General features: G+C 39.7%; 1 protein-coding gene across 1 annotated transcript in view; it reads right to left on the bottom strand.

The window, feature by feature from the left end:
* prmt3 (protein arginine methyltransferase 3) overlaps positions 1-13,603 on the bottom strand; it is a 65,334-nt gene that overhangs the window by 13,724 nt on the left and 38,007 nt on the right. Inside the window, exons 12-13 of the mRNA XM_044030656.1 lie at positions 7,652-7,839; positions 2,040-2,126 (exon numbers count right to left, since the gene is read on the bottom strand). Of these exons, the coding sequence (XP_043886591.1) occupies positions 2,040-2,126; positions 7,652-7,839 (275 nt within the window). The remainder of the gene's footprint in view (positions 1-2,039; positions 2,127-7,651; positions 7,840-13,603) is intronic.

The raw sequence follows: 13,603 nt of genomic DNA, 5'->3' as shown, positions 1-13,603 counted from the left end.
CCAATCCCCAAGCACTGGTCCAGTAGCAGTTTACCCTTCACACGTGCTAATCTTAACTACTACTGAGGAGCTGCCTGCAGCCAATGCTGACTTCAGATTAGTATCTTAATAGTAACTTCAACCTACTCCTGCATGTCAATAACCCATCTCAAAATCCCAAAAGAAACAGGGAGGATGTGGACAAATTATACTTTACACACAAAAAAGCAGACATGAAGATTTAAAGATAAATCCAGCATGAGATACAGACATACACATATGTGCTCTTCCTTAAAGTCGATCAAAGGCATAAAACAGCAAGAAAGTAGTCATATTCATACAAAGCAAAACACACACACACACACACTACTGGACTCACACCCCTGGAATAGAAAACCGGGAACTGGTTGCTTTCAATTACAGAGCAGAGAAGACAGGAAAAATGAGAGGATGTTTACAAATCCCATTAAATGAATCCAGCGGCCTTACCCAAGGAGCACAGGCCAGATAATAACCACCTATTGATTATCCATTAAACCAATACATCAGACAGTGCAGTAACACTGCAGCAACGCACAGAGCCACCACAATGGCCCCTTTTACAGATCACATCACTTCTCGAAGAGCAGTGAGTTAGTGATTACAGTTGTATGGCTGTTCTAGCATTGGCAGCTCACTGCTGGTAGAGAGAAATGCAGCAGACTTGGTAGAGAGGGGAAGGGTTGGAGCGATTTTGACTGTAGCTCTCAGCACCTCACCAAATAAACTCATAAACCATGCATCATGCTTTAGGGCCTTTAGTTGAGCCTCAGTGAGGACACACACTTCAGTTCTATGCTGAGAAATACTGTGTTGACCTACACACCAGCAGTCAAAGGTACAAACCAGATTTCAGATGAGTCATGATAGGTCTTACATAGCACAGCACAGCACAGCACAGCACAGCACAGCACAGCACAGCACAGCACAGCACAGCACTTATTTTTAACGGTACGTTTAACTGATTGAGATTTCTCTAGTCTTATTCTAGACAAGGAGACAATGATATGGAAAATGTTTCTGAAACTCATAAACATACAGTGTAGTGAAATACTTTTAAGGGTACACAGTGGGTAGAAATTTGTGACATCTAATGGCGAGACTGCAATTTGTAACAAATGGAGGACTTGTCTTTTCACCCCTCCCATTCCAAAGTGCATCAGGGAACAACAGTTTCCTTTGCATACCAGAAAGAACATTATTCTACAACATCTTCATTTATGTAATAAGCTTTTGCTTTGAAATGCAAAATGCATGCTCTGGCTAGTTTGTGTGTTCATGCTGCTGAATGTACACAAACAAAGCTTCTTCTAACCAAAATAAATTATACACATATATTAATCTATTTATGGATAGTATATTCAATTTTGGCAAACAAACCCTGTGTTTTAATATTTTGATGTGCACATGAATTGTTAACTACTGGAGAGCACGTGTTTTTTAAAGGGTGGTGTTGTTACGTATTTAGTGCTTACACTGCTTTAGTGTGAAAGGTTAGTTGTTACAGGTTAGGCATGTGTGTTTCAGTGTGTGAGAGAACGACAGGGCAAACAGGCAGTGAACATTCACCATGTTTGACATGTAATTCAAAGTCACATTATCCCCAATGCTCTGGTTCGATTTGAGACTATTATTAAATACCTGGGTTAGAGACATTTTCTCAAATACAGAAACATAATCCATCAACATGGCCTGACTGATGTCTTTGCTGTTTGCTCATTCTTGTTTTCTTGGCACTATCGCTGATAAATTACAGATGATAACATTGGATGTTTAGACTTCAGTATTAGATCAGTTTTGCTGTGGCCTTAAATACACTTACACTTAATATTGATACTTGAAATTTTGCAACATACATAATAACATAATAATCCATGCAGTAAAGAGTTAGTGTCACAAAGGTATGAAATGCTCAAAAGGTACAAATACTTTTAAAATAATTGTATTTTTAATGTCATTAATGCTTAAACTTAATGAAATTGTTTGGTTTTCTTGTGTGTGTGTGTGTGTGTGTTACTTACAGTGCAATCTGTAGTGTTTGTTATCCTCAAGCAGAAATCAGATGCAAACTCCAGCTCAGAAAGGGAAACTCTGTTACAGTCAATTGTCTGTTGAGATTCAAACACACACAAATCATAGGATCTACAACTTAAATTAACTCTGATTAAACACAAAATGACAAGCAATAAACTCTGACGCATTATCATTACTGACCAATGTATACAACATCTGGTTAGAATAAACAAATCCTCAATAGAAAAAGAAAACTGTGTTGTAAAATATATGCAATAAGGATGAACTTTGCTATATTATGTTGCTTTTTATGTTGCTATAAAAAGTAAAACATAAATCACATCTCCTTTGTGATTATAACAATAATAATAATAATTAATTTTACTTATAAAGCACTTTACATTTTTAATTGCTAAAGAAGAATTGAATTATTATGATTTGTTGAACTGTAAATTCCTTTACATATTAATGCATGTATTATGAACACAGACCCTATGGCAGTGCCACACAAAACTCATGTGATAGTCACTGTAAGAAACAAAATAACCAAAGAAATTACCAAAATGAATTCTAGTAAAACCAAAATCAACAATCACAAAACAGCTGTAATAAAAGAGCATTTGGAAAACAGACAAAATGTTTGTCAATGATTGTTGCCATAAATCTGAAAAAAACAAAACAATGGATAAAACAGCATTAGTTAAATAACAGACAAATGTAATAGATGTTCAGTTCAAACAGGCTGTGCCAATTAAAATAGGCATTCAACAATCAACAGTTTATTAAAAAAACAACAACTTTATTCTACAGTTATTAGTCATAATAGAAACTTCATAGTTTATAACTGGCACTGAGTCAGTGACTCAGTTGCGAGCAGTAAACTGAGATTCTGAACAATTACTAATCATCATCATTGACTGCCATAGGTGAAAAAATTATTAATGCCTGGCCACGTGTTACTATTGCATGGGAACAAGTTACTTATGTCGCGGCCACACATTACTAAGGCATGGGAACAAGTTACTTATTTCGTTGCTAAGTGTTACTAAGGTGTGCGAACGAGATACTTATGTTGTGGCCAAGTGTTACTAAGGTTTGGGAACGTGATAATTATGTCGTGGCCAAGTGTTACTAAGGTGTGGGAATGAGATACTTATGTCAAGGCTACATGTTACTAAGGTGTGGTAACAAGTTACTTATTTTGTTGCCAAATGTTACTAAGGCGTGGGAATGAGATATTTATGTCGTGGCCACGCGTTACTAAGGTGTGGGAACGAGTTATTTGAGGTTGAAACTCGGATTGAAATTTCAGATGTGGCTGGATGGTTGTCTGTTTTCGAGTGATGTCGAACAAAGTTTAAGAAGAATAAAGGTAATCGTACATTTTTATTCAAGTATGAAGAGTCTGTTGACAAAGATGACCTGATGGATGTGCTGGATGCACATGACTGCCACTCCCTTGCCTCTGGAGACACAATCACTGGACTAGTGTCACAGATGGGACACAAAACCCTAATCCAGATTCCACTGTATGTTACTGAATGCTGGAGGGCCATTTTGAAAACTTTGGCAGATTTGTATCCACAGAGGCTTGTTGAGATAATGGAGGAACGTGTACCAACACCAATCATATTAAGGGTCTTCTGAAATTCCCAGAAGAGATGACTGCACTTCAGAACACTGGCAAGACATTTGAAGAGGTACATAGGGGAATTAGACAACACTATGTTAAAATCTTTCCTCTGCTTTTGCAGAGGTGCAGATGTCTGTTTGGACACCCCATCACAGTTCAGTTCATAGAGACCTTAGGCACATACATGTGGATAGTACTTGATGTTACCTATCAATTACCAAAACTCCTCCGATCTGCGTAATGACTTTGTGTGCTAAGAAGCTCCAATTGGGTTATGGACATAATCTAAATCATTGAAGCAAACTTGGGCAGATTCTGTTGTACACACATAATTGTTATTGTTGGCTATGATTTTGCCTGATATCCAGTATCAGAAATTGTGTTGTGTTCAGTAAATAGTAATCTGCCACTTTTGAGGGAAACACAACAGTTGCCTCCTTTGTTTGTAATATTGCTGTTTTGAGTTCACTTTCGGCCTCTAAAAGTTAATTTAGTATACCTTAATGCCAGAAAGAAATCTACATGAAATTTAATTCAACATGGGATCAAAAACTGTTACTCATACTACTGCTCATACTTAGTCGACATACTGTGTTATTCATCTATGAATACAATTCGGAGAATAGTATAGACTTGACCAATGCAACTTACATTCTTTTTAGCGCTATCCCATCAGCGGGGTTGATATGAACAATCGTGCTGCTATGATTGGTCTTATGGGGATTTGCGCCATCAATTTTATTTCTGCCCCCTTTGTTTAAACCGTATGCATCTTTGGAAAAGTGGCAATACCAACAAAATAATATTCCCGGCATCCAGACTTTTACTGCCACCCGATGGTGAAGTCAGATACTACAGGACCCTGACACGCGAATAAACCAGGGTAGCGCAATGTGACGCACTCGGCATGTGCCCCGAAGTATACCAGGACCTTTATGGTGCTGCCAGTGGTACGTGTATGCACTGTCCGTGGTACTGAAATGGAGGTGATTGAAAGAATCTATGGTGATTAGTCTAAATTAAGACACAGTAGTGCCATACTGGTTTCGCAGAATGAGATATAATGTAATATACTATATTTGTATTGTTATGGTTAAAACACAGTCATCTTCTCATGTGCACACAACACTTACTTCATGATTCATTCCGAAAGTGGACAGTGGTAAACCAACTGATGTTTAAACGAGTTAGGCCAATGCTGTGTCTATACTCTTAACCTGACATAAAGGCTTATTTCAGAAAATACAGAACTTTATCAACTAGACTTACATTTTCACTGTACCCTCATATTCTGACAAAGCGGTTTATCAGCAGCTGCTCCTCCATAAATGATTTAGGAAATATGTTTACTTCTGCTTCCTATAACCGATAACGACAGATAAGATAATAAGAAAGTAGGCTACTGTCAGTGTAATAAATTTTACTGTTAGGCCTACTGATTGTATGTTGTTTATTGTAGTCCACCTCGTCACAACCTCACCTGAATAATGTCCCAAAAGCACAGCTGCACAAGTGATTTATCCAGATAGTCAGGTAGGTCTGGATGTCAAGGACAACCACATTCTCCTTTCATAAATCTGTCTGGACTATCCAGGGGCAACAATCAAACTGCTCCACGGTCTCCAGAAAGTAGCCTCCTATGACATGTTATTTTGCAGGAAAAGCTATCTATGCACCTGTTGATACAGATTCCTTGTGGTTTTAACTTATCGTTGACATGCCAGATATAATTAGGTCCCAGAGCAAAATACTCTCAATGGTTCAGTCACCCAGAACAACACATGGCTAAGGCATTTGGGTCTAGAGCTGCCAGAATGAAACAAACATAATATTTTGCACAAATGCCATTTTTCAAGCATTTGTTCCACAACCACCTGTAGCCATGTATTCTTCCAGGTTCTTCTAGCTGGTGTATGAGGAAACATATGACTTCCCCGAGGTCAGCATATTGTTTGCGTTTGAGCCAATGCATTTTTAGCAGCTGATTTAAGATTTAAGATAACAACTCCATGCCTTACCACAAGTGACTTCAAATAATAAAAAAAAGTCCCTTGATAGGAGATGATTAACAATAATGATCCCTTTCCCATGCCTAAGTAACTTGTTGCCGATGACCAATGGTACAAAACACACCAAGCTTAATATTATGCAGTTGAGTTCTGTGATAAGAAGCTGAAATCTCATTCAGAAGGAAAACTTGTTTAGGAGCCTTGATGATGCTACTGGAGCTGAAACAATTATTCGCTTAATCAATTATTAATCAATTACTAAATGAATCGTCAACTATTTTGATAATCAATTAATCGGTTTCAGCTTCTTAAATGTGAATATTTTGTGGTTTCTTTGCTCCATACACAAAAACTGAATGAGTTTTGGTTTGTGGACAAAACAAGATATTCAAGAACATCACCATTTCCAGGTTTGACAAACACTGATCATCATTTTTTAACGTTTTCTGACATTTTATGGACCAAACAAATCGTGAAAATAATCAACAAATTAATCGATTATGAAAATAATCATTAGTTGCAGCTCTAGATGCTACAGAGCTGCCTGAAATGGTAAAAAGGTGTCTCAGACAACTGTCGCAGAATCCCTGAAAAGTTCTGAATTCGGGATCAAATTTAAAAATTGTGACGGTAACTGCAAAAAGTTTCCATACCCGCTAAAAGCAAAATTAATTTTCAAAATTATATAATTATAACTCTTAACAAGGCAGGTTTAAAGCTGCCTTAATCGGTTGCATTGCTCATGTTCAACATCTGTTCAAGCCTATCTGTTTTCACTAAGAATAAAAGCTCATCTGTTATGCAGGAAAGTATAATTCCATGAAGGGGCTCTCAATTTTACGGAATAGCAGCTAGCCTTAATGGAATGTTATTGGATCGTATCAGCGGGAGGCAATAGATTAGAGTCCATGTAATTCGGGCAGAGGGGCTGTCTATTTGTCACTGGAGGGGAGAAACTATCGATTAGAAGATTCAAATTCCATTATGTCAAATTCTACCCTCATTCATCACATCCACAGATGGGTGGAGGACATGCTACTTAGCAAACACATGATAGAATGGGAAACAAGAGAGGAGAGTGTTCTTATACACAAAGATTCACAGCAGGTATCTTTGTTTTTAGATGTGAGACTGTGTATGTGTGTGGGTATCTTTGTGAGCACCAAAAAAACTTGTATACCTGAGGAAGTAAGAACATTTTGGGAAAGTGAGGACATTTTGGTTGGTCCTCACACCTCTAAAAAAGGCTTTTTCAGGGTTAAGATCTGGTGTTAGGGTTAGAATTAGGTTTAGGTTGGGGTTAGACACTTAGTTGTGATGGTTAAGGTCAGGGTAAGGGGCTAGGGAATGCAGTATGTCAATGAATGTTATACAAATGTGTGTGTGTGTGTGTGTGTGTGTGTGTTTGCTTTATCTTTGAGCAATGTGTGACTGCTCTATCCGCAGGAGGCTGGGAGTAATGAAGTTTCCTTAAGAGGAACTTAAACAAGGATTAGATAGATCAATCACCCAGTGCGTGCATGCATGCGTGCATTCACACACAGACACAAACCCTCAGGCCTATCTCTCTCTCTACAACTCATTCTCTTCCTTTCTGTGCATTAGCAGTAAACTCAATTTTTTGAGGTGGGCAAAAAGGATTTGGGATAGTGGTTTTCCAATCTGCTGGATATATATATAAATTGATAAAAACATCTATATCATATGTCAGACATACACATAAAATATTATCAGTTCTCAACAAAACCAGGCAAACTTCATTCAACTTGAGCATTTTTTTCTGTTTGAAGAAAATACATTTGAAAAAACTGTTTTACCTCAAATTATAATAACGTACAAAGTAATGTCAAATAACAGAGTCATATCTCCATTTTGCACACCAAACAATATATTGGCCAATGCAATGTTAAATTACAAAATGACTTTAAAGTAATAACACTTGAGATTGACTGTTAAATTAACATATATGCACGTTTACCTGAATGACTGCTGGTTCAGAGATGAGGGTTTCTGCTTTCACCACTTCTACCACAGCCTCGGGCACCACAGCCTTTTTCATACATGCCATGTTGAAGCCATATACATCATCCCAGAATGCAATGTGGTCTTGGTGCTTCTGTGCATCACCCACTGCTGCCAGACTTATATTACACAGGTCTGGATAAACTGTGGAGAAACCAGGGGAACAGGGAGTCAAAATTTCAACTTCCACACATCAAGTAAAACCAAAAATTTGCTTATAATGCACTGAACCTACATGTTGCTCAAAGTTGAATGCAAGCAGAATTAAACAACCAAACATGTTTCTTTTGATACATTTACATCATTGTACCACAAAATGCAGGAGTCAGTGTGATAAACTATGTCAAGCTGCCTGGCCACCTTTGTGTGATACTGCAAAGGAATTCATTTTTGCAAAAACTGAATAGCATTAATCAAAGGAACATGCTTAATGTTCACTCATTTTAAAGGGTTATAACCATTCAACAAATTTAATCAAAAGGCATTGTGGGTGTGGAGCTTCACATCAATTTCCAGATGCTGCTGTAATGACTGTATCCATCACATTCACAAAAAAACGATAGCCGTATGATCACGTTGTCCTACTTTGATACTTCACAATTTGAACATCATATGGCAACAACTGTGAATACCTGGATAAAGCATGTGTACACCCTCAACATTATTATATATGATCATTCAAACCAATGAAGGCCTTTATTTAGTTTGTGTTGTGGACTTGGACATTGCCAAGTTAATACAAAAGTGTTGCCACAAAGTTAGAACCACACCAGTGTCCAAAGACTGAAGTATTTTAACATATGTGTGACAGTATAGATGAGAATGAGCTTGTCTGTGTGTGCCATGGATGTATCATAACAACTGATTAAAGCACCGCCCCCTCAGCATTGAAGACAATTTTGTCATGGTGGCTACTTGTGGTACTGCAACAAAAAATACTCATGCGGCCCAAAAAGCAATTTTCCCATTGACCACAAAAGAGACGCCTATAAAACTGTCCACAGGACACCTCGAGACATGGACATAGGCATGTATAGATCTTTATATTCTGTATTTTTAATTCATGAAGTTTCACATTTGTAAAACCTTCCTAAAGGCCATAAAAAGCCCAGAAAAATCTTATTTCCCAGAGTGATGTCTCAGGTGTCTACAAGCACAGCAAAGTGCGGTCATGTGGCGTCTCGGGAACGGCGCTACTGTCAGGGAACTGTGCCATGTGAAAACGTTATGTAAAATAAATGTGAATAAATGAAGGAAATGAGGGGTCACTGACATCGTGAACAAGGGGCAGATGACGGTGTGGACTGTGGAGCTGTGATTGTGCGATGCACTGAGACCTGTGGTCACGTCACCACTGATTCGCGCTGAGCAAATCGAGAGTGCGGCAGGCTCATTCACATAGCCGAGAGGCATTATGGGAGTAACACCACTGCGCATGCTCTATGGGCTGCACAACCCCGAAATAAACCAGGAGGTCAGAAATGGCATATGCAGAACTACGTACTATTAAACATTAATCATTAGTAAAAAAATCTTGGTGATCAGAGTAAATATTAGGGATGTCCCAATACAACTATTTATTATTAACCAATGGGTCACATCAATTTTAACCTTCATCATAAGAATATTATATCATAAGATTTTTTGTTAATGTTAATTTCATACAGTCTATGGTTAATTTCATCAGGAGGAAAGTACCAAGTGCTAATGGGGGTGTTTTCAGAGCACCCTTGTTTCACAGGTAACAGCGTGTCTTCAGAGAACACTCCCCTTGTTTTCACTATTTTTGATTAGCCCAACCCATACAGGGTGAGTGACTCGTCCCGCAGGTGAACCCAGAGCCCGGCCCTGCAGACATACTTAGCTCCGTTTGTGAAGGTTCAGCACACATTTAAAACACAGAAACCTCTTGGCGTGGCTGCTTTTTGGGGTATAATTAACAAATGGGGGCTGTTGAAAGTCAACAAGTGGCACTGGTTTATGAAATAATGTTTTAGCAACTTGCCTCAGGATGAGCTAGCTGTACTGTAGCTGTACGGCTTCGTAGCCTCTGATTTCAGAGGTTAAAGACAAATATTTAACCTCTGAAATAGCAGTAGCACATACACGCTGTTGTTGTGATCATGTGGGCTCTACATGCATCCAACATGCAGCGCCAACGTGATCACAGTGGGCACTGCTGGGTAGAAGTGCTGAAGCAGAATGGACTGCTTGTATTGGAGAGCTTATATCAGAGATTTTAGAGGCAGTCCGATATAATCCGATACTCGTTTATTGGCTGATATTGGACCAACATCCGATATCAATATCAGATTGGAACATCCCTAGTAAATATTGTAGTGGTGGCTATATATTACAGTTATGGGTGCTCAGAAGTGTAAAAATATAATGAAACTCTAGGTCAGAGCAATGAGCTAAGGAGGTCTCTAAGGCCTGGTTTAGACTGCAGCCTAAACAACCTCTCAATAGCATATTGAGAACTAGCTTGATTTTTTGGCAGTCTCGACAGCTAAGCTGATTTAAAGCACATACTACAAAGGTGGTTTTGAATGTGATTTTTACAGATTTGGGCCACACAGTGGATGTAGTGGTTTGCACTGATGCCTTTGCAGCAAGAAGACCCAGATTTGAGCCCCAGTTGGAACAATAACCTTTCTGCAATGGAGTTTGCATGTTCCTCCCTGTGTGTGCGTGGGTTTTCTCTGGGTTCTCTGGTTTCCTCCCACAGTCTAAAAACATGCAATATGGGGTTTAGGTAAATAAGTTAAGATAAGGTCACTCTAAATTGACTGTGAGAGTGAATGGTTGAATGGCTGTTTTTTTCTCAACCTGAGCCTTTTCTTTTTTAAAGACAGACCTGTTTTCAAGAGATTTAAGACATAACAGGGGAAAATCATATTCATATTCATATTACATAACACTGTCTAGTGAATAAACATTCTCCATGTCTTAAAATTAGCATTAAACATGAGCCTTAATATCCTGTCATTGTGTTTTCATTTCTTTCTATGGTTAATATGCTTAGTGATTAAGCCAGAGCCAAGACGCTTGCAGCCATTGTTATCCCTGTTGTGAAGACACATTAGCCAGCACAGAGGCCTAAGGGCAAAACTACATTTTAGAGACATTCATATTCTATAAAAATGTATGTTTTAAAATCTCAACAGATATTCATCAGTCATGACAGAGGAGTCAGAAAAACCTGCAGTTTACTGTCAAACTTTCCTAAAGTGACATCATGAAAAATTCCACTACAAAAGTCATGGAATGTTGCTGGCCAGAGCACTTGAGTTGCCCATTCACATGGCAAAATATGAAATAGTTTTTTTTTTAAAATATATAAACTGTGCAGCAGCCACTCACAACACAAATAGTACAAAAGAAACACCTTGTGCTTAGATGCAGCAACAGCAGATGGAGATAGCAATCTAACAGCAGCTATAGCAGACAGCAAGAAAAAAACATTTAACATTTCTGAGCATCAACAATATACAAGAAATATTTACAGAACAATTAGGATAAACAAATATGTCATAAAATATGAGTATTAGGAAAAGACCATGTTGTTAGACATGGTATTTGTGGTAGGAAACCTTGAGGTTATTTACATAACCCCGGTTCTTTGAGTAATATGAGTGAGATGTCTCACTATGGGAAGCAAGGCCTGCTGTGTCCTCAGAAGCACTTATCTCATAATGCCAATTCTGATTGGCTCATGAATGTGTCCATCTGCTAACCCGCACGTAGTGCCACCTACTACAAATCGCTTGTGTAGAGGGCACAATCTCATTCAAGATAAGCAACCTCTTCTCGGCCACAAGTCGAGTGCGCTCGCAGACCCGCAGGAGGCTGCAACCCATGACTTGAGTATGCCACCACAACTGCCTCCACTATCCAGTGGGATAGGCTATCGTGACATATACATATACATATATATATATATATATGTATATGTATATACATATATATGTACTGTATATAAATACACATGTATATATGTTTACATATACATAATAACAACTGAAAACATGCAAACCCCCCCAAATCCTGATCCCTCACAGACTTTGATAATGTGACTTGCTAATTGCCCCAGTGTGAGAGACTTCAATATGTTCAAAATGATATGGGAAATGGACAACATTTAACAGCTCACATTATGTTACTTTGGTGATGATAAAAAAATGTGGCTTTATGTTAGAGGATGAGTTCCCCAACAGGACGAATTCAACGGCGACGAATTTAGCATAATGACAATGTCAACCGTAAGATGCAATTACGGAAAAGTCTGCAAAAAAGAATGCAGCCTAAAAAGCCATCAGGGCCAAATTAAATTCTTGGTGCAGGGGAATGCATCACAGCGCACAGGACCAAGTCATGGTGAGACGACGGAGGAGCCTGGCCAGATCCTCCAAGTGCTAAGCTCCCCAGCTCCCAGCAAAGTAGTTCAGCAGCAGCGTATCAAGTGGCCCCCGCAAGCCAGCACAGAGTGTGGCACCAATTCCATGAGGATGCATCCAGAATCATCAAATCAACAGCAAAAGGGGATGTGGACAGACGGCTCCAGACCATGACCACCATCATTATCACCTTTGGGGCAGAGATGTTCTTTGTGGAAGAGGCTAAGACCAGCAGACCCAACTTCACTATGAACCAAAGGGCAGAGAAAATCCACCAACTGTGGAAAGAGCTTTGCACTCTGGCAAGGCAGCAACTGAGGAGGAGAGACCAACACAGGCTGAGCTTCATAACATCATCAGGAAAAAACTGATGACCTAGAATGGCACAGTAGACGGAGAGTAGAGAGAGCCAGGAAGCGAACTGCATTCATATCTGATCCTTTCGGATTCATCAAACAGCTACTGGTACAGAAGCCCAGCTGCAGTCTTGACTGCTCTAAGGAAGAAGTACACCACTTCCTGCACAACAACCTGAGCAACCCTGACTCTGCCGACTCTGGCGGCAACCCAGGAAGAAAATTCCACCAAGCTGGAGCAGTTGAGAACCACCTCGCTTCTCAGCGTCAAGTGGAAGATCTTCTTCAGCATCCTTTCCAGAAGGTTAACAGGCTTCCTCCTCCAGAATGCCTATATTGACAGATCATTCCAGAAAGGAGGTATCCCAGGTGTACCAGGATGCCCAGAACACACTGGAGTAGTGACCCAGCTGATCAGGGAGGCACGTGAGGGGAAAGGAGACCTTGTTGTGCTTTGGCTCGACCTCGCCAATGCATATGGTTCCATGCCCCACAAGCTGGTTGAGACTACCCTGGACCAACACCATGTACCCAGGAAGAGCAAGGACCTCATCCTGAATTACTGAACTTCAGGCTCAAGGTCACATCTGGGAGTGTTACATCTGATTGGCACCAGCTTGAAAGGGGGATTATAACAGTTATAATGAGTCAGCATCTTCGCCCTTGCCATGAACATGGTAGTCAAGGCAGCTGAAACGGAAGGCAGAGGCCTTCTGTCCAAGTCTATGCATTCAGCAGCCCCCCATCAGAGCCTTCATGGATGACCTCACTGTCACCACAAAATCAGTGCCTGGAAAAGCTCATTTACTGGGCAAGAATGAACTTCAAACCAGCTAAATCCAGGGAATGGTGACGAAGAAGGGAAAGGGGACAGACAAGTTTCGCATCCTGTTGGATGGCGGGGTAATCCCATCTATCATTGAGAAACCAGTCAAGAGCCTGGGAAAGGTCTTTGACTGCATACTCAGGGATACATCAGCAATCCAAACAACCATCAAGGAGACTGAATCGTGGCTGTTGGTGACAAATCTGGCTCAGCCGTGAGATTCAGCATGGAGTCCTACCCCAGTTACTCTGGCCTTTGTTGGTGTACGAGGTGGCCCTGTCGATAGTGGAAATTAGTGTTGTAGTACTCAAGATCGGTCTTGGTCTCGA

The sequence above is a fragment of the Solea senegalensis genome, linkage group LG7, assembly GCF_019176455.1.
Source record: "Solea senegalensis isolate Sse05_10M linkage group LG7, IFAPA_SoseM_1, whole genome shotgun sequence".
Lineage (NCBI taxonomy): Eukaryota > Metazoa > Chordata > Actinopteri > Pleuronectiformes > Soleidae > Solea > Solea senegalensis.
Note: the sequence above shows the minus strand (reverse complement) of the source record. Positions and strands in the feature narration are given on the sequence as shown.